This window comes from Glycine max, chromosome 16 (genome assembly GCF_000004515.6).
Source record: "Glycine max cultivar Williams 82 chromosome 16, Glycine_max_v4.0, whole genome shotgun sequence".
Classification (NCBI taxonomy): Eukaryota; Viridiplantae; Streptophyta; class Magnoliopsida; order Fabales; family Fabaceae; genus Glycine; species Glycine max.
In genome coordinates, this window is record NC_038252.2 from 36,388,353 (window position 1) to 36,411,082 (window position 22,730).

General features: G+C 29.6%; 2 protein-coding genes across 4 annotated transcripts; both read right to left on the minus strand.

Annotated features, from left to right (window-relative positions):
• Positions 1 to 1,205: 1,205 nt before the first annotated feature.
• LOC100778752 (probable fructokinase-7) lies at positions 1,206 to 5,537 on the minus strand. 2 transcript variants are annotated; one of them, XM_003548182.5, is made up of 7 exons: positions 5,162 to 5,537; positions 3,868 to 4,076; positions 3,382 to 3,594; positions 3,100 to 3,297; positions 2,797 to 2,937; positions 2,332 to 2,448; positions 1,206 to 1,478 (listed from the first exon to the last, which is right to left on the minus strand). In XM_003548182.5, the coding sequence occupies exons 1-7, from the start codon at positions 5,181 to 5,183 to the stop codon at positions 1,341 to 1,343; spliced, it is 1,038 nt and encodes a 345-aa protein (XP_003548230.1). In that variant the 5' UTR covers positions 5,184 to 5,537; the 3' UTR covers positions 1,206 to 1,340. The 2 variants fall into 2 exon arrangements, with proteins under 2 accessions (XP_003548230.1, XP_006599638.1); XM_006599575.4 differs by lacking the exon at positions 5,162 to 5,537 and adding an exon at positions 4,819 to 5,139.
• A 2,220-nt stretch (positions 5,538 to 7,757) lies between these two features.
• On the minus strand, positions 7,758 to 15,402 carry LOC100779279 (MADS-box transcription factor 6-like). Of its 2 annotated transcripts, none has more exons than XM_006598662.4 (8): positions 15,005 to 15,402; positions 12,568 to 12,649; positions 12,282 to 12,343; positions 11,893 to 11,992; positions 11,231 to 11,272; positions 10,789 to 10,830; positions 10,570 to 10,673; positions 7,758 to 8,088 (listed from the first exon to the last, which is right to left on the minus strand). In XM_006598662.4, exons 1-8 carry the CDS (start codon positions 15,184 to 15,186, stop codon positions 7,995 to 7,997), a joined length of 708 nt encoding a protein of 235 aa, XP_006598725.1. In that variant the 5' UTR covers positions 15,187 to 15,402; the 3' UTR covers positions 7,758 to 7,994.
• Positions 15,403 to 22,730: the final 7,328 nt, after the last annotated feature.

Below are 22,730 nucleotides of genomic sequence, written 5' to 3' on the forward strand. Positions count from 1 at the left end.
TGGAAGGGGTTTGGGAATGGAGTTTCAGATGGAGAAGGAACGTGTTGAAAAGTGAAATAGGAATGACATCAAACTTCATGCAAGAATTAGAAGCGATACATATACAACCTTAATATTCTGATAAGTGGGTGTGGATGGTGGATCAAAGTGAGGAATATACAACCAAAAGTACATATGGTTTGCTAAGTTAGGAGGGTTAAGTGGAGGACAACAACAATATAGAGGTTTTTGTAGATTTATGGAAAATGAAAGTGTCCAACAAGGTTCAACATTTTGTATGGAGACTGGTTTGGGACAAATTGCCAACCAGGAAGAATCTAAGGAAAGGAAATGTAGATTTAGAGGATGATAAATGTCTGTTGTGCTTAACACAACAGGAGGATGTGTCACATATTTTCTTACACTGCCCAAAGGTGTTGCCTATGTGGTGGGAATGTTTATCTTGAGTACAAATCAAATATGTTTTTCCAACAAATCCAACACATCATTTCTTACAACATCCATATTGTCATTTGCTTTGGCTAATTCAGAATAGGTGGCGTATCCTGTGAGCTTCTCTCACTTGGTGTATATGGTATCAAAGGAACAAATTGATCTTTTCAGGCAAAGCATTTGATGGATAGAAGGTCTTGGAACAAGCTCTATTTTTTGTATAGGAAGAAGGTGATGCTAACTAATTTTTCGTTGTTGTTGGATTCTCAGCTGCATTATTAGTTACTGGACTTTGGTGCACAAATATGTACTTCAGCTTGTCCATATTAGGACACCATAGTTTAATGTATTGACTAGTATGACTGAGCTGTACATATATCAGTACACCTCTACTGTTTTACTATTTTATATATAATACATATTTATTTTTGTCGATAAAACAAAGGGACTAAAGACTATTATTACTTAACCAATACTTTGAAGTTCAAGTCTTGCCGGTGTGACTGCATTCAAAATTTGCAATATGAGCTTTGTTGCTTTTATTAATCTTACTCAACTTGATCTTGGAAATAGTGGGTCAAATTAAAACCCCCTACCAAAGACATGCAATTTCAATTATCTTATTGGGTTACACATATATTTTTATTTTTTTATCAACCAAAACCAATATTAGATGTTAGATCATTTCTTAATTAAAACTGAATACCTTTTATTTGATTACAAATATTAAACCTAGGAAATTCGTGAACTCAGCTGTTACGCAATCCCAAAACTTGAGAGCAAAAGAAAACTAGAATTAATATAAGAAAATTTCATAGACAAAATTTTTAATTAAAAAGGAAAAAGAATTCAGCATCACCTAAGCTATAGCTTAACAACCAATTATAACAAAAATCTGTCAATACTGTTTATATTACAGCTGCTTCTAGTAAGAATTGCAAGATAGCTTCCTTTGTAGGTAGTGCAGGAATTGCACCTCTCTCAGTTACAGTGAGGGCACCACATACATTGGCAAAATATAAAGCCTTTCGAAGACGTTTCTCATCCTGCCAACCAAAACAAATGTATAAATTCCCTATGCAAGATTGATGATAAAAGTATATAGTTAATTGACTGGTCATATTGTTCCATTTCAAGAAACATGGTCTAAAAAAAAAAACTATAATATTTTGCAAGGACAAGAAACTAAAATTGCTATATTTGCAGAGATATAAAACATGTTGACAATAGCAAGGACCAAAACCGGTGTGACAAACATTGCAGAGATTAAAAAAAAGTAAAAATTACAGAATAAAACATTTGTAGGGACCTTAAACATAATAAATATTTAAGCCTTTTGTTTTCAAATCTTGCACAGAGCACCTAAACACTATGCCACTGATTATGAATAAACATCTGGTTTAAGTACATCTTCCACCATTGTAAAACTTCTATCTAGCACACTTCACCTAAAGACTATGGCACTATATAATAAACAAGCGTGTGCTTTAAGGACTTCTTCCACCAGAATTCATGTTGCAGCATAAAACATGGTTGAATTGAAGTGATAGAAACCCTGAATAGCTATTAACATGTAATAATAATCAAATTCCCTTTGCAACTGCTGATTTTCAATAAATGTGATAAAAGTATCTCCAACTTCAATCTCTTTATTCAGTAGTTATTTCCTTCAGCAATTTATTCCAAAAGTAAAAGGTTAAAGGACTCAACACTTTAGGACATGAATAAACAACTAGAGTGCACAATTATATAGCTTCTGAAGTCAACATCAACGGAAATTAAGCCAAAAAAGAGCAATATCAGAACATGGCTCCACAAATTTTTATTGTACTGTATGAGATACAGATGGAGCCAGGACAATTTAATCTAAAACCAGAACAAGTCAAAATTCAAAAATACCTGAAAAATAGTTTGGTCAGAAGCTATGCAGTATAAAATCCCACTAACAAATGCATCGCCAGCTCCAGTTGTGTCTACAGGTTTAACTTTAACACCTGCAACCCTGCCCTTAAATGCCTGCAAAGAAATTTTGGCAATCACAATTAGCCAAACAATGATTCACAAGGTGCAAAAAAGAAGACATGGGTGAGTCCTAAAAAGCAAACTTCATATCAGTTTTCACTAGCTACTAGTAGTCATTAAGTGTATTGGTACATTCATACTCAGAAGTCACAGCAATTAATTCAGTCCATAACTCATTAGTGTAAGTGACATGTGATATTTGTCCATGACCGTACCTACAAGCACAGTAGCACACTGCACCTACACGGACAGACCCCCACAAAACAAAGCACAGATGAAAAGATAAACTGTGTCTCCAATGAGATGGGTGACATCATAGTCAAATGGTTATGGTAAGCATACCTTCGTGTAATATCTGCAACCCTGTGAACCTTCAGTAACAATTAAAAGCTTGAGATTTGGGTGAAAAAGTTTCTTCAAAACAACATTATCATCATAAGGATCATCACCCCCAGTCAAAAATGTAATCTCATCCTCACTTATCTGTACACACATAGGAAGATACCAAGTCAACTCTATTAAGGAAAATAGAAAGGGATAACAGAATTCTTATTTTCAAAATTAAACAGTATAGCAGAGAGTAAATTTAATTGGGGATTAGTATATTAGCATTTATGAAGAATATCTTGCTCACATATGTTATACCTTTATAACATCAGCTTGATCCCATATATCCATTATGCCTTTCCGAGCGGAGTCTGCAGAAGGCCATAGAGCCAATCTCAAATTTGGATCATATGATAGAATGCAACCAGAGTTTTTGGCAATGCTCATAGCAGCAAGGTGAGCTGACTTGCATGGCTCATCAATCAAGCTGATGGAGCCATAATGGAATATTCTAGCCTAAAATCAATGTTATGAAAATCATGATTAGATCAAAGGTCTCAGAGCAGCATTTCATAAAATACAAACAGATATTCCAAACACCTGCTTTAGGATATCTTTATCAAGTTCTGACTCTTGAAGGAGCATATCAGCGCTTGGATTGCGGAAAAACAAGAATTCACGTTCTCCATCCGCTCTAAGTGTAACAAAAGCTAATGCAGTTCTTGCATTAGAGTCAAACCGCATGCCAGACGTCTCAACATTGTTCTGCTTTAAAATGTTACCCAACATGTACCCAAATTCATCTGCTCCAACCTAATAAACAGATGGCAATGAATTAAGATGTGATTTCTATTCTAGTAGTTCAAGCAAGCATTTTCTTTCCTCCTCTTTTCTTTTCCTTCTAAGAACAGGTGCACAGGAACAAGTTTCATCAGAACTATTCAGTTTCAAAGATAGCATATGACAAATATGTATAAATATTCAGATTTGGACAAATCATTCAGGACAATGTGCAGATAGATAGTAACAAGAAAGTGAAGAAATTATATAACCAACAGGATCAGTGAAGTTGATTGAAAACTACACCTTGCCTATGAAAGCAGATGAACCTCCCAGTCTAGAGATACCAACAGCCACATTGGCAGGTGCACCACCAGGAGCTTTCTTGAAAGCGGGTGCTTCAGCCAGTGACACTCCTCCCACCGTTGGAACAAAGTCTATTAACATTTCCCCAAAGCAAACAACCAGTGATCTTGTTTCCTTGCAATCTTCTTTTTTGAGATCATGGGATTGACCTGCACACAAGCAGTATCTTCAGACCAACATGAGCCATGGTTTGTCATAACTTTTAATTCGTAACAATGTGATTTCAGACTCCAGAGTAAAAAAGTAAAAAAAATTGAACACTTCAAGAACTAGGACAATCAACTCAGATGTGTTCTGCTATGTTATGTGTCCATCCTCTCACGTTACTAAAATCACAAAGACTCAGTACAGGTTGTATTTTGAATTCGAATACTAATTGTAAACAGTTAGAAAACATGACATTCATGTGCATCATTGGTTCAAATAATGTACTTTCAAAGCACCCATTTCTGCTCCCAATACATGCCTTGGATTGAATCACACAGATCCCATGCATACATGACATAAGAAATCTCTTCACCCCCAAGGTTTTAAAAAGCGGTCTGGGACCATGCTTTCAGCCTCAACGTTAAATTGTTTGGGCTCTTTGTTGCGACTGCAATTGTGGCTGCATTTATCTACAATTGCCATTTTCCGCAATATCAAGGATTGCGGCAAAACCGTGGCTCTTGACGACTGCATCGTGACCACAATTCCAGCTGCACTTATCTACAATTTTCGGCAATACCAAGTAACACGATGAAACTGTGACGGCAATCGTAATTTAAAACCTTGCTTGATCCCAAATAAAAAAAAATATCCAAATACATCAACTGCAGCATAGAACCCCATACAAATGCTAACTAACATCAGCAGTGATTACAGAAAGACCACATCATCATGATTTTGTACCTCTGCATGGAAATCACACCCCAGAGGAGTCATTTCTCATTCACAAAGCATGCACAGATATTGACAAAAGATAACAGTTCCAATCAGCAGAACGAAGCATTCACACCGACACACTCAACAAAGATCTCTATTTTGATTCAGTCCAACAAATCCCAAAAAGAGCAAAACCCACCACTCATAAAACCTCAGAAACAATCTTTATCTTAAAAACTCTTATTCCAACTCATATAAATAAATACATAATAAAAACAATAATAATCATAATAGTTACAATACAAGAACATAAAAAACAAAAAAAAAATGTGGGCAGGGAAAGATAGAGAGAGAAGAAAGGTGACAAAACCTGATGAGGTGGGATGAGCCATTTATGAATGATGATGCAATGGAAGGTGTGAGATTTTGGTGGCAAGAAGAAAACAGAGGCTATTAACAACTACTTTGTTGTTGTGTAATGAAGAGAGAGAAAAAAACACGGAAGCAGTGAGAAAAGTAGATGAGAAGGAGAGAAATTGGTTGGTGTTTATAACAAGTGAGGTGGTAACAAAAAGGAATTCAACAACAATCAACGCGCATAGCACCCAGATTTTCACTTTCTACCATATTTTTTCTCCAACCAGTTGCCAGAACAAAACTTTTCATCATCAAAGTGTTTTCAACTTCGTTTTTTCCTTCTTTTCCCTCAAATGTTATACCAGGGGCATGGCCTTTTGATGCAATTCATGTAGACACATTATAAATTTTAAGGGTTAAAATATTATAAATTGTAAAACCGTGAACCCATTAAACAAAGAGAAATTAAAAGTATTTTTTTCAAAAATTTAAAGGACGGATAAAAATGAATTATTCTTTTAAAAACTAAAAAAATAATTATTTAAATTTAAAAGATTAAAAATATATTTAAGCGAGGACAAAATTTATTATTCATTCAGAAATTGGAGTACTCCAAATGATAACATTTATTTATTTTTATGAGGATACATTTGGTGCCGTTGTCTCTTTCAAATTTATTATTCATGTGGAGTAGAGATTGAAGTTTATTTTTGGAGAAAAGTATTAAAAAAACTTTTTTAAAAATAACTTTCAAGGTTTAATTGATTTGTACCTTTTTATTTTAATTTAATAGATTTTCATGATATCCAAACAATAAATGCATTCAAAATAGTTATCGATAAATCATTTATTAAAGTTTTCGTAATAATCAAACAAAATATATACGTATGAAACCTGCTAGAGTACGTTTAGGTGATATGCATGAAATCTAAAGTTCTAATCTCAATGTTGTTATTATAAAAAAAAATACATCTAAAATTATTATTATCAACAACTCATTTTCTTTTTTATAATTTAAAATATTTTTACGATAATCAAATAAAATCTGTTTCCAAAATAATTATCATATACTAGGGTCTACATATTGAAAAACATGCATTCCTGAACATATACGACAAATAAGAAAATTTAAATCTGATAAAATAATTTAGAGCGCCGATAGTATAAAAAATACATTGTTATCAAATTATAATTGTCATGTATAATAAATTTATTAAATTTTATTATAATTACTTTAAAAATCCTATTCATCATAAATTTTCATTAGTTTATTTTATAATTTTTTGATATTAACACGAAAATTATTTAATCATGAATTTGACATTAAAATATGTATGATAGAATAAAAGAAATGAATCGTAAAAGTTGGCCATACAACCACTGTCAAAGTTATGAACCTAGGATTATTTTATTTTTAGATACAGTATGAACCTAGGATGGACTCTTATTCCTTTCCGCACATAGCTTCATGCATATTCGTAGATTCCAATAATTAAAGAATTGGATGTGGACTCCACTCACATGCACAAAATAATTGAAGCGTCTACCTTGTATATATATTAGCTGCTTCTATGTACTGTCCCTAAGGTATGCCACCTTTGTCATTAGAAATATAAATAAATAAAAATGAATGGTTGAGATTATTAACTTTTACTTGTAAACTATTAGGTAATGCGTTTTGCATACAGTTTAATGACTAATTCTCCTATTAAAATATTATTTGGGTCAATTTGCAAAATTTAGTTAGATAGATTTAGCAACTATGACCCTAGGAGAGCGTTTTAATTTTGAAAAATATTATTGAACTATCATCCACTCAAAAACAGGACATAAGCTACTGGTATGCATTATTGTATGAGAAGAATAAGATGCAATAAAATAACTGTGTTTCAGGGAATGAATGCAACAACCAAAGCTAAGAAAATATAACATACACACAAAGTTTTAAAATATAATGTGTCTTAAAAAAATCAGGCCAAGAGGATTGAATGAGTTGGAAGGGTAGGGAATTAAGAAACAGTTTTTGAAGCTAAGAAGGGAGGAGAGTGATGATGTTGAATGAACATGGGACCTCTTTGTAAATTTTGAATTTTTTTAATGTCTCATGTAAATATAAGGTCTGGGAGGATGTTTTACTTAACCATGATGCTTTTATTATAGTGGGGGTTCATGCTATTTAGCTATATGTATGCAGGGACCATGTTCATTAGTGCTTCTAATACCGGGTGGTCATTGGAACTCCTTGTGCCAATTCCACTTTTAATAACATACTTTTTTGCTGTGAAAAAAAAAAAAGAATAGTGTAACAAACTTCTTCACCTTCTCTGAAAAAAAAAATTAACATGGTCTTTACCTTCTATTGCTAGTAATTTTATGATACCTCTTTTAATTATGACACTTTTTCAGAGAAGTGGCTTAACTCAACATTTTAAAAGCATCATTTTTTTTTAATTTAATATTGCTAGAAAAGGTAGCACTTCTTGTAAACATTAAAAGTGGCGTGAAAGCACTAATAAAGATCTTTGATGTAGTACATCACAAAGAATAATGAAATTAGGATAAAAATATTTCTCTCTATACTATCAAAAATTTATCAACGATGATGCCCATAGCTAAAATATCAATATTTAAGAACATCTTCTAATGACAATTTATACAATGATAGTTGAAATACATAATTTTTCCTCTTTACTGTTGCATAAAGTACAATATCTTATTTTAGGAACAATGTGTGTGTTTAGTAGAAATAATACTTTATATAAACTATTTTGTGAATTATACCAATACATGGGCACCCCTGAGTTATTGATAGATATTTTTTTTCAACATGTAAATTAAATGAATATTCACAATAGCCATCCTTTGTTTTTGTTGTGACTGCTTTGACTACCGTCTGTCTTGGTATCAATTGCTTTTTCCTTTGAATCTTGGCGTTGAAACCTACTGCGACAAATATATATTATTTTAATTAAATGTCAAGAAAGTTACCATATGATTTACACATAAATGACTCCATAATCTTATAAGACACAATAAAGGGCCTTCACACAACTTGTATCTTGAAATGGTGATGGTAATCTTACGTTGAGAATGTAAATAAATTAATGGAGTTAACTGTAAATTATATAAGAACATTTTGTGTATATATATAAAATCTTGATTAATTAATAACATTCATATACAATCTATTTTAATTGATTTTTACAATCATAGATTTATATTGATTGAATTTTTAACTTTGATATATTAAAATATTGAAGAAATACAAAAAAAAAATTATAAAGGAAATAAAATTAAAATTAATATTTTCATTAAAAACAAAATATACGTAAGTTTTAATTTGAAATGATATTTTGTCAATAATAAATGATAATGATGGAGCTAGAAAATTTTCTATGTGATCAAGTATAAAGAATAAATTAAATCATAAATATAATCAATATTTTAAAAATATATATTCATATGAGTTTACTCAAATTTTATGAATTTGATGAAATTATGAATTAATTTTAAAAAATATAATATCGTCTTTTTTAAACTATTCTTACCTTTTGAGTGAATGAGAATAAAAAGATGATCTTATTTAATTTAATATTTTTTCATGGGCACATAAAATTTTAGGGCTGGCCCTAGTGATTGTGAAATGGGTATTGATGTGTTAGTATACACATTGTTAATAAATAATGAGGTATGAAATGCCTATCGTATAAAGTTTTGGTTTAAATATGTTTTTAGCTAAAAAAATTTGGAATAAATTTATTTTGTCATTTAAATTTGAAATTAATTTTTTAATTCTTATAATTTGAAAATAAAATATTTTAGTTCATGTAATTTACTATTTAAAATACTCTATTGGCAATTCTTTTAGGATTTCTAATTTATTTTGTATTTGAGGAGTATCTCATCACAAACACCAACCAAATATATAAGACCAATATAGTCGCCTTTTTTATGCCTATCTAGCTATACACATCATTTAGTTCAAGAATTATATATGTTGTAGCTTCACATTCTTACTTATGAACTTACTAAGGCATTAATTAGGCTTTAGGAAATAATGCTTATTTTTAGCTAAGTTCTAAAGGGGCCTAAACATTAATTACATTATTGACTTAAATATGTTTGTACACTCTTTAAGTTTATTTTTTTAATTTCAGTCCATCTAGGTTAGTGCTTTTTCAATTTTGATTTTTTGTAAGTTTTTTTGTTCATTTTTAGTTCTTATAAGTTTATGTTTTTTTAATTTTAATTCTTTAAGATTTTAATTTTTTTCATTTATAGTCCTCATATGTTTATGTTTACAAAAACCAAAATTCGAAAAACACAAATTTATAAAAACTAAAAATAAACAAAATATCCTATAGAAACAAAAATGGAAACAATACAAACTAATAGGGACTAAAAATGAACAAAAAAAATACAATAATCAAAATTAAAAAAATATATAAATTTACAGAAATTAAAAAAATATTTAAGTCTATATTATTTTATTCTATTTGACTAATTTTACTTGTGTATCTTAATCATTCAATAAAAAATCATTAGTAGTGTCATTCTTTAGTGAAACCACCTTAAATGGAATTAGAATAACAAAATATAGCTTTAAGTTCAAAGTATACCATGTTGAATGCAAGATTAACAACCTTTTACATTGAAATGAGTTATATTCACATTGACAAAGTGCTCATCAAAGATTCAAAGATGATTATTATGTGGTGAAACAAATATTTAACCATTTGTTCTCTTTTTTGTATTTGAAAAACTAAAGGTCTTAATGATGATACAACTCGCTTGGCACATGTGGAGGAGACATGTTTGGGTTTTGTCTATAGATTAGAAGAAGTTAAAAAACTCCCAAATACTTGAATGTACAAGATACCATTGTCACTAGCAATAGATAACATAACCATAAAACCATAACCAAGGTAGTGAGAAACCCATTCCAAACCTATATGACATAAACGTCCCAAAACAGTGCACTAAAGCTAGGATGACATCTTATATCATAAAAGTTTCTCTTTTGTTTTCTATTATAATGCAATATTGTTTTAGTGTGTCAAAATTGTTTATCTATTTCGAGCTCAATAAGTTTTTCATCAATAGAACAAAAGTTAAAAGGAACGAACTTCAATTTAGAATCCCTCTTAAGGATAAAGGATGGTAAAAAATGTCATCCAAAAATATAATTTAGGATTTTATAGGATGCATCATAGGTGCAATTAAGCAATTAATTATTCAGGCTTGTCAAAAGTTTTTTTTTTAACGATATTGTCCTTTAATTTTTTTTCCTTTTTTGTTCTTAGTAATAATGAATTTCACAATCTTTGATTAACAAATTCTGCATATACCTTTCACGTGATATCTGATTAATGACAATTTTTTATATTTACAAAATAAAAGGCTAAGAAAAACAATGCATACCATGTGTTTAGTGTTGTCCCAGACTCAAATTGATCACCTTGTGTAGCATGCACTTGAATGTAATTGTTATTGTCAAGGATGAAGCTTGAGAATTCATCTTTTTCCTACAAATAAGTTTTAAAATGAAAGTAAATATATAAAAGGAATTATCATAATTTTTTTTGAAATTGTATAACTTTACTAGTCAACTATATTTAAATGGTTATTTAAAGAGAAAACCTTGGACTCTAATTGTTTGTTAAGATCCTCCAACTTGTGAACCTGCAAAATATATATATATATATATATATATATATATATATATATATATAAATAATTAATGACAAGTCAAATAAATAAATGACGGTGTACATATATTATTTGTGCTACCATTAAAAGTTGAAAAAAAAAGAAGAAATCTCCAACAATTTTCGTATATAAGTACAAACTTTCTCCGTCAACTTCATATGCCAACTTCACTTACCTTACAGGTAGTAATTTTTTCCTGAACAATATAATTAATAAGATAGACAATAATTTCTGTAGCCCCGAGTTGTAAAACAAGAAAAACATAAGCATGAATCAGTGAAATTCACAGAAAAGGTTCACACGGAGTAATAAAATCCAACAAGTCAACAACATGACACCCTCATTTAGTAGTTGAAGTTTAAATATTTCATACCTTTTCGCGTAATTCATCTGCTCGTGCCAAGAGTTTCTTCGTCTGCAGTTTAAAGGTTCATCCGATGATGAAGATAATAATGATAATGATAATAATAAATAAATAAATATGTTTTTAATCTTTATATATTATTTTTTACATTTTAATCCTCTAATATTGTTGTCCGTTTGTTCTTCTTCTTATTCTTTTTTTTTTTAATTTTTGTTCTTGTCGTGACATCCAACTTATTCACTTAATTGATTTTAAAATAACCTTTTTCACTTAATTGTTTAGATCTTTATAAAATTATTTTTTTATGGTTCTCTCTTATAAGTTTTTCATTTTAATCCCTTAGGCAATATCAAGTCTATTTAATTTTCCAATCTTTATTCATCATCATCATTTAATAGAAGACCTTAAGATTTTGGAGGACAAAAAAATAATTTTATTGAAAGAAAAAAACATATTAAAGCCATAAAAAAATTGAAAAATAAAACAAAAAGTCACGCATTTTCTGAACGTACATAAACATGTATAAATGGAACACACAAGAAAATATTTTGGCCATAGAGGGTTTTAAGGTTTTGGTTTATTAAGAGCACTATAGTACGTTTTACTGGTTTCAATCAGATAATTTATATATTCAAATGCATCAGTGAATACAGCTCATTTAATGAGATTACTTGATGCTGTCGAGTTAGTGCGAGCGTTATGTCTAGTTGTTTCTCAAGGCTCTGCAAATCTTTAAAGCTAAGTGGCTCAAGTTCTTCTCCTTGAAAATGCCTTCAAACACAAAAAAGAAACATTGTAAAGCATTTAGACTTATATAGTACAAAACATTTATTGTTTCTATATATTTATTTGGAGTGCAAGAGTACTTATATACGTCGTAGGATCAGTTTATAGTATACCATTAAATATAGGGGTGAAAAATTTAAGGACGAATAGGTTCAATTTTACTTCATTAATAATGAATATTTTCACCCTTATTTTTAAGGCTACACCAAACTGATCTATATAAAATTAATACTCTTAAATATACTTTATAAATCCCAACTTTATTCTCAAGTACCTTTGTGTCAGCTCAAGTGATTCATATTTCGCTCTTAATTTCAAGAATTCATGGTATGAACTCTGCAAGGCACAGTGATATATATGGTAAAATAGTATATTGATATAAGCACAACCTCATATTTATATAAATTAAAGACCTTACAATAGTGTTGAACAGCTAGAAAACGGTTTATGGTTTACATTATATATAGTCATAATCACGAACCCCAAAACTTTAGGGTTTCCTTTTTTTTTTTTGTCTCCCTTATATTTGAAAGAAATTGTTACACAAAAGAAGAAAAAACCTGTGAATCGTGTTCCAATGAATCGTCAGTCTGCGACTTGCTGTAACGACATTGGCGATACCTCTCAATGATTTTGTTAATACTGACAATAATAAAAAAAAAATAACCGGTCACTATTAATTGTTTAATTGGAGTAATGCTTGATAAAATAATCAGTTATAATGTACAGGAACGATTGAGAATCATTTACGGAAAAACTAAGTTTACTGCCATTTTGAACTAAAAAAGGGTTCTTAATCGTAATCTATCACAAACCAATCATTTTAATTAAAGACATCAAAATAAACTCTTAGAATTTGAACTTAACCGAACTCAATCCTACAAATTAAAACTAACTTTAAAGTAAGGACTACTTAAATTTTAAAAGTCTATGTGAGATCTCAACATACTCCCTCACAACAGAGCATGGACGAATGTGATGGGTTGAGCTCTCTCTTACACCTAGAAATAGACATCTAAGGCATGTAACGGGTTGAGCTCTCATGTAGTAATTAAATGAGTGATTCCTATTCTCATCTTGTAGCTATAAAGCTATTGTCCTATTAGATAGTTTAGGGAAAGACACAATGTTGTGGGAAATCCAAATTGCTAGATAGAGATGAGTTCTCCCTCATTTCCTTGCTCGCGATTTTGGATCAGAGCAGTGGCCATGGAATCAAGGTTCTCTCTAATATGCTAAATCAAGATTTTGGACAAGGATTCAGAGTTCTTTCAAGGTATACACATTATAAATCCTCCCTTGACTATTTTGGTGTAATATGAATATGCTATGCATCATCGTATTTTGCCAATTCCATCAACAAAGTCATCATTCTTACTGGGATCATGATTTATTTAAGAATTTGTTTGTAGTAATTAATAAGATAATTCAAAGTTGAAAAACTAATTTTTAACTAAAAGTTGAAAAAATATTTTTTAGCTAAGATATTGTAGCAAAAAAGCTGAAAGTTGTCAAATTTAGTTATTAAATTAAATATTTTGAAAAATTAATTACATAAAAAAGTATGTTTTTTAATATCTCTATTTTCAGTCAAATGTAGTTAAGATCCTTGTATTTTCAAATTGATGTATTTGATCCTCAAAATTTTAAAAACTTGTGAATTTTTAAAGATCAAATTCATTGATATGAAAATATTGAAACCTTGAAGATATTTGATCAAAAGTATATGAACTAAAAATATATTTTTTTTCTTTAAATTAATTATTAATCTAGTAGACAAACGTAAACCAAATATAAAAATTATTTTTTGTATGATTTTTTTAAAAATTGAATTTTTCCTTTGTAGACAAAAGGTATTTTTCAGTTATCATACTTTTAGGGTTTTTTTAGTTGATATGAAAATCTAACTTTATACACACTAATTAAATATGAAAAATGAACTCCCTTAGCTAAACCTCTAAACGGGAGCCTATCATCATTAGGTACACATGCATGCATGTAAATCATGTGGTATTGAAGATTATTTGTGTATAAAAATTCATTACGTCAATTACATGGCACACTTTTTGTTCAATCGAATTAATTCTCTGTACATGTAAGTGTTTATGATGTAACAGTTTACTTCAAAATTTTAATTTTAGCATAGATCGATATAGCATCTCAATAAGTTAGAATATATGTTGTATGCATATAGAGGTAGGCGTATATAAATCCAATGTATACATTTTTTTTTTAACCCATAGGTCTATAGCGTATATCCAATGAACCTCTCATCAAGATCTGAATTCGAGACCTCTAGCGCGAAGCACACGGTGGTGTTTAATGCATGTATAATTATAAAAGTGAAAATGCAAGAGCATGACCATATCTTTTTCTCTTCTCATAAAAAGAGAAACAAAATTTAAGAATTATAATTTGAAAAAAATAAATATAAAGAACAAGGTTAGTTATTAATTAACTCAAATTAAGGTAGATCGAGCTTGGAGTTTCTTAATGAAATGCAAATCACACATGCATTCATACTTTGTTCACTATATGTATAATAACCAAAACTTCATAGTATGACTGTGCAATTAATTTTTGAATAAAAAATTGTCTAGAAAAAATAAGAAACAAACAAGATCAGCATGGCTGGAACTTAAGCTATACCCCAAATATACTTTTTAATTAATAGAAAAATGTTAATTATTTCCATATACTCTTAAATAACTCAACTACAAAAAATATAAAATAATTAGAATTGCCCAAAACTTTATATATTATACCTTTGTATAGGAATCAAAAGTAAATACCACAGAATTTAAAATAACTTACCCATCTTGCTTGATCAAATGAACAAAACTCTACTCACGCAATAGAGATCGAGTTTATAATAAATTAAACTTTAGTGGATCAATACATAGAGACTTTGCACCATCCCATAGGCCCCAACCATGTGGGCAAAATAAATCAACAGAGAAAAAGAAAGATGAGAGGGAGAGAAGAAAGAAAAATTACTCAGTGCTGCTGTACTGAAAAAGCTTGCCACGGCTAGAAAAGATGATAAGGGCAACTTCAGCGTCACATAGCACAGAAAGCTCAAAGGCCTTCTTCAGCAACCCACTTCTGCGTTTTGAGAATGTTACTTGACGGTTGATCTTGTTCTCTATTCTCTCCAGAACAACCCTTCCTCTTCCCATGTTAATTTTCTCTCTCTCACTCACACAGTAAAATAACTATGTGGTTCTAGATTGCACTCTTCTCTCTTTATATATTATTCTACTGCAGAAGGAGTAATGGATGAGCAACAAAGATAATACGATCAAGATTCCATTTTCTACTTCTATCGGCAAACTGATGACTACGCTTTTCCCCGCAATATCAGGTCAAGAACACATCGTAAAGCTAAAGTTTTTTGTAATTTACTAACTACTGATTAGTATTCTATTGTTTATGACGTTGAAATATTGCATTCGTGTAAACATAAAAGGTGAAAATGATAACAACCGACAATGATGTAATAGATCAAAATTAATGTGAAATTGTTTGAACCTAATTAGTAATTTTCAACTTGATTATTAGATATATAATTATGTTAAATATTTAGAGAAAAAAAAGAATCTAATTTTTCATCATTCATTGTCTTAGTTAACTCTAATAAAATTGTTTCTCGTAGATCATATGTTCATAAAAAACAAAAAAGTTGAAAAGAAAAGAAAAGAAAGAGAAAAATAATTATAATTTTTTAATGGAATATAGTATATAAAGATTTTAATAATTTTATGAGACATATATCAGAAAGAATACAATGAGTCAAGTGCGGGAGAACTTTATACATCACTTCCAATAATAACTTTATTCCTTACAATCAATTGGACTAATATGCAATCAGAGTTTAAATTTGAGAAAGAACTATTTATCAATAAGATTTTAAATTGTAATCAAAGTCACCGAGTGTTGGAATCGGGCTGTCATGATGATAATTAAAATTGTAAAAATATATATATATAAATAAATACGTACGATTGAGACATTTGACATTATCATTACAATGCGATTATGAAGACTCCAAAATCATAATATTGCCATTTCAAGTGCATTTGTAATTTAAGAATGTGTTCAGCCGTTTCAACCTCTATTTTAGGTGACTGAAAAAATTTGTTGGATTCTCATTCATCAGTATTTGAACGTCTATCTTTAGAAACACACACTAAAAGTTTAGGTGTATCGTATAGAAGAATATATGCTAGAGAAAAGAAGAGAGGGAGAAATGAAAAAAATCCATCTGAGGAATATGTATGCGACAAAATGGTAACCTTCGATTTTCTCTTTTGCTTGATGATGCCTTTTCCTTTTTCAAATTATCCACTTTCTTTGGTAGAGACAGCCATGTCAAATTTTTGTATTCATATTCTTAAAATATTAATATGCTTTTAAAAGTTTAATATGCTTTTATTATTAAAAAGCAAATAATTTTTTGCTTAATTATATCCTAAAATAATAGTTTAAATTATTTAATACTACTCGCATATTTAACAATAAAAATACCTTGAAATTGAAGTGAAAGAGACATTATTAATATTTCCCTATATATTTATATTCACTATTAATTAAGACAACAAAAAGGTGGTTTTGTACCAAAGAAAGGCAATAAAACGTGGTACAGTAACACGTGTCGATCAACCTGAATAGAATTTTTTACGTTAGCTTCATTTTCAGTCATAATGGCCATTGAAAATGTGTGTGGCGTTTGTTTTTCATTTGGTTAACAATGTTCATCTTTGTTTGTCATCGATGATTCTCAGTCACAGTGTCACTTCAATCTCATCATCTAATCTATAAGGCAATTTCTGCTTTTTCTTTTTCTTCTTTTTCAACTTTGCCCTAGATGTTGTTGGACCTAATAAGAGACTTTTATCATTTGGATTCAATTCCACTGCACTTGGCCACGTTTCAAAGCCCTAATGGTTCTTGTTCATGCTACAAAAGCTGTAGCTCACTTCACCTTACATCTGTTTCATATGAAAAAGATGTTCATCCATTGGGAATTCGACACCTTGCGGGTTCACAAGTAGTGTTACGTGAATTTCAGTTTTTGTTTTTATTTTTATTTTTTAAAATATATACGTGTATACTTTGTCGTCTCATATGACCATATTTCAGGATGAAAGTTGTACACAAGAACCCCACACACTAGAAGTTTTTTATTCTCTGAGTTTTATTCTCATATTTTTAAACCTGAACACTTGAAAAGATTTAGTAGTAAGCTAAGCTAATGCATTAATTTTTTTTAAAAAAACAATCATATATGTTATTAACGGTTAACTTGAAAAATGAAGTTTAAGATGTATTTGGAGTCCTTATCTTCTATATAAAATCTAAATGGTACATAACCTGCCCACTTGGGATATATATTGTTGTTAATTAATTTAATTATTTGTAATATACTTTTACCACTAACTAACCTGTAACCTGATAAAATAATAGCCATTATTTAAAATGTTATTTCACTCATGTTATTATATTTATGAAAGTAGGCAAAGCAAACTAATTTGCTAAGCTCATTTGAGCACTCTTTGCATTTTTTATAATTATTATTAAACTTATTGCCTTTTAGTTTGATTAGTTTGCGAACCTTGAGTGCACTGAAAGAAAGAATAATTTTTTTTAGAAATGGGAATCCACTAGATTTGAAGTACGTGTACAATAAATAAATATAGAACCGGATCCTCTCCTACTTCTATAGCAGATTTCTTTTTCCAGATTTCTTTTTTTTTTTTTTTTACTATCGATCACATTTTTCCTTTTCCTTAATTAGTGTTATAGTAACTAATTAACGAATTGAATGAGATTTTGTAGGATAGTGATTGAAGAGAAATTCGGCAGGAGAGGATTCCATTTGTAATGGCATTTTACATCACTTTGATTGGCTACAAAATTTCGTTCTGTAAATCAATGGCTGAAGGAAAATTTAAGAAAAACGACGAAAATGTATGTCCACTAGATGGTTGTAGAGCCACAAACTCAAGCTTGACACACACAGAAAAGATAGAGGAAATTATATTCATATATCCTGTAAATTTTTAAATTGTAATTGATACTTTTTTTTTTTACATTACATTTACCCCTTTTATGTTAACATTATTAATTAACGTCTATTAAAATGTGTAAATAAATAAAATTATCCTAATATCTTTGTTATACTCGTATCTATTATGTTTTTCTCAAATTGTACACTATACACTTCCTTTTTTTACATTACTTTTTGTCCCTCATCTGTTAACATCATTAACTAAGGTCAATTAAAATATGTGAATAGATAAAATTGTTCTAATATATATCTTTATTAAATACTCTATAACATTAACAATTGATCCAGTGAATGAACATTTCTTAAGGCAAAAACGGTTTTTCCTATAATATTTGACTCTTGCTTGTTGCTAACACTTGTTCAAGAAGATGTAACTCTTGATTGAGACGTTATATCAAATACCTAGTCATTAAAAATAAATATTTCAAAGAAAGAAGTTAAAAACACAAATGCAGAAGCAAAACACTAAAATTTAAAACAAAAGACTATATTCATTCAATAGGCATTGCTGGGAACATGTACAATAAAAACGCAGCAATCAAACGACTTAACACGCACCAAAAAAATTAAACTAAAAAAAAGAAGGAAATGTGTTAACACATCTATATCAACAAAGTGAGTTTATATTCAATAAAAAGTTGGATTCATGTTGAACTAGAGAAAAAATAAAAAGAAGGAAGAGTGTTAAAATATTTTCAAGTTGAAAATGATACTATATTTTTTATGGAGTTAAGAGAAAGAAGATGAGAGTATTTTAAATGTAAATTTTCATTAAAAGTTGTGTGATCAGCATATGTTTACTTTCTCTTAAATTATTAACCTGTGTTTTGGAAAGTGAGAGCTTGGATATAATGTGAACTAAATAATTAAAGAATTTTTTGTAGGATGAAAAAATGAAAAGGGTCGAACAACTTTGAAAAAACACAGAAAGTAGAAGTATAGTTTACTAGCAAAGATATGTTCGCAATATATATATCAAAATATATATGTAGTTTTCAGGAAAAAAAGGCCCTAAATTAAAGAAAATTAAAAGGAAAGTATCAACCACTTCTGTTCCATGAAGGTGTACGAATTGTCACGTTAGAGCTTGAATTCAAGAAAAATAAAGCCTATGAGATTATAAATAGACAATCAAATTAATTAGTTCAAAATTAAAAAAAAAGGCTAAAATAATAATTTTAACATGATAGTAAATAATAAGTTTAAAACTTATTTCACATCTTAAAAATTTGTTAATGTTTTTTTAATTTTAAGGATTAACATGACAGTGTTCACCACTTTCAAGTGAATGCTTGATAAAACATCATGTAGGTCAACTGAAAATGAGAACATATCAATTAATGCATAAAGTTGAACAATTTTATTGGAAGGGTGAGTGTGTCCTTTAAAAAAGAAAGGATAGAAAGCGAAAAATGTCTTTGATTTTAACCAGTTATATTTAAACATACTTTATTTTTCTGTCCTCTTTAGATAAAATATATTATTTGGCCAATATGACAATTTCTATTGTTTTGATTATTAAAACATTTTTTATGTAAATTATTTTTTTAAAAATAAGATGGTTTTTTGAACTGTCATCGAAAGTTAAAAATTTTTAAGACATTAACTTCAAAGACAATTTAAATCCGTTTTTAAATATCATATGTCATTTTTGCAGTCATGTTTGCACAAATTTATGCTTTTAGGATCAAAATAACACTTGCAAACTATTCTTTTTTTAAGACCAAATTTATATCAATCCTTTTCAAATTGGATTCATAGCCATCTTTGTCTTTGGAATTAATTTATTTTGAGTTTTAATTCCTATACATCAAAAGTTTAGTTTTAAGTCTCTATTGTTTAAAAAAAATCTCTGAATTTAATTCTTGTCAACATACCAAAATATGTACCTTATAATCAATTGGACAAATGTTATATTAGAAGCACCAAAATATAAAATAGGACAAAATAATAAGAACTACAATCAAAATGAAATAAAATTGAGGATTGAAACCTATAGTTGTAAAACTATAAGAATCACAAGGAACAAAGCTAAAATTACAATGTGTTTAAACCAAAAACATAAGTGGACTTGAAACGACATTACTTGGGTGGACCAGTATTCAAATGGTCCAGAATGACCATACGGTTTGACCTGATACAATAAGTTGTGTTGGTAACTATTTTATTTTATATTATATGAAATGAATATTTGAATAAGTGGAAATGACCTTTTACCCTTAATTAAGTTGTGACGGCTTCACAACCACCCCAATGCACCGCCGCTAAGGCACCAACACAACAGATCTCTGATCTCTCTATGCAATGACCGATGTAAAACCTGCAACTAGCGCAATGAATACAAACAACAGTATGCTCTTTTTCGCGATCCATTTTTGAAGACGGAACTTCCTCACCGTTAACAGTGTCAAGTTTAACTAAAGGGCAAAGGAGTAATATCAATCAATGTCATCTAAAAAGAATTCAAAAACTAAATGGACTTTAAACTGTTACAAATTGTTACAAGAAACAAATCTTGATCATTCAATACTATACTAATAAATCGGACGAACGTTAAAAGATAGTCCAAAATGGATAAATTAATGGTCCACCGTAGCCTTGATGGGTTGAGAAGGAGAGAATATAGGCTCAATGGGTGACGAATAAGATATTTTGCCTAAGGACAAAACTGCAGAGATATAAGACTGGGTAGAGTATATAATAAGCGAAAAATTCAAACCTAGTATAAAATGGCCATTTTTAGTTTAAGGACTGTTTTTATTTTATTGTAAAGGATATATATTATCGAAATTTAAGGATGATATTTTTAGTTTTTTTTTCTTGCAGATTTTCCATTTTCATTTTATTTTGGTTAAAAATAATAAAGGCTAAACCATCTTAGATTTGAATCCAGCCATTAGGAAATATTTAAAATTAAACCCTAAACCTAAAGTTATATACGCATTATAAGAGTGAACTACCTATAAAACTACGTATACAAATGAGGAAAGGAAAACTTTAAATTACTACTATACTTGAAATTTTTATTCATTCATGCTAAGGGAGATAACATTAGCGAAATGTGGGGCATAATGTATTGTGTAACCTAACATCACTTATAACCCATTGATACTAACTTGGGGACTACTCTTAAGAAGTATGCTTAAGGTAAATGATCGAGCCTAATAATGATTATGCAATCAACAATCTGAAAGGTTGCTCCCGTGCCATTTAGCTGAACATTGACAGCTTTTCTTAAAGTGTCATTGCTCACTAGCTGTGCTTGCCCCATCTAGTTGATATGCTGCAAAAAGATCAAGTTTTCAATCCTCACTAATCTAATCTAATTAAAGGATAAAAGTAATAATCTCAATTGTGAAAGATGCAAGCCTCAATATTAGAGGTAACTTTTGGCCTCCAAAAACAATGGTATGCAATTCTAACAACCATGAATGCACCATTGCACTGGCTGCTCCACAGGATCTGAGATGTAGATCCAAGGATGCAATATATACACCATCCCCCTTCCCAACATTTCACTTTCTTCCTTCATTCACAACCGTCTTTGCCCCTTTTTTCTGATGTCAAAATCAATTTATGATAAAATAGAAAAATGAAAAAGTTAGATCAATCAAAAGAAATGGAGAACCTCCTATAAGCTTCTATTGTGTTAATCATCCCACTAAAGAGACATGAATACAATAACATAAGTAGTAGCAAATTACAAAACTAACATGCAAAAGTAGCAAATTTCTTATCACTCAATTTACCTAACTAAAACAACACAACATTATGCATGACAATATGCAAAACTAACATATTTTGGTGTGGTCTACTACTTGAATTATGCATAACAATATTGTGTTTCACGGTGTTTCTTTTTATTTCAATGGTACAACAGACCTTGTGAAGGTTAGATCCATATGATAAAGTTTTAACTCTACATTTTAGAGTAAAAGTCTATCCTACTTTGAGATTGAAATGTGTTTAGTTTAAAGTTTTTATTTTAGTAATTTAATTATAGGTAGGTTGGATTTGAGTTTGGTCTGATCCCAAACTCCAAACTGATCACCCAATCCAATTTCGGTCGAATTTATTAAATTAAAAATAATTCACTCAAATCTCAAATCAAACTCATATAAATCTAATTGAATTAGATTGAATCAAACTAATGGTATTCATCTCCTTACACCTTGATGAAAGGGAGAGAGTGTATAGATAAAATAAGCATGGAATTATGGAATTGCACGTCAGGTGTAAGGAAAACAAATTGTAGCTGAAATTATATGGTTGCAAAATGCGAGGGGTCATCCACTTACTCTTGTAGGCTCTCAAACCTTACAAAATACTGCCGTTTATTTTATAGTAATTATTGTGTAGTATTTTTTTTTCTTCGGCCAAATTTCTTCTATTATATCAGATTGGGCCTAGTGTGTTACCGAAAAAATAATTGGGCCTAGTGACGGATGCATATTGATATTTTGATTACATGGATGCAAGTCCATTTTTGCATCACCGTAACTATATTTGCAATTATGAGTATGAGTATGTGAATATTATAAAGGAAATAACATAATATTAAATTATAAAAATAATTTTATATATGAACATTCATTTTTTTCTAGACAAAACTGGATTGTAAAATTTTATATTAGAATTATAGTTTTTATGTTG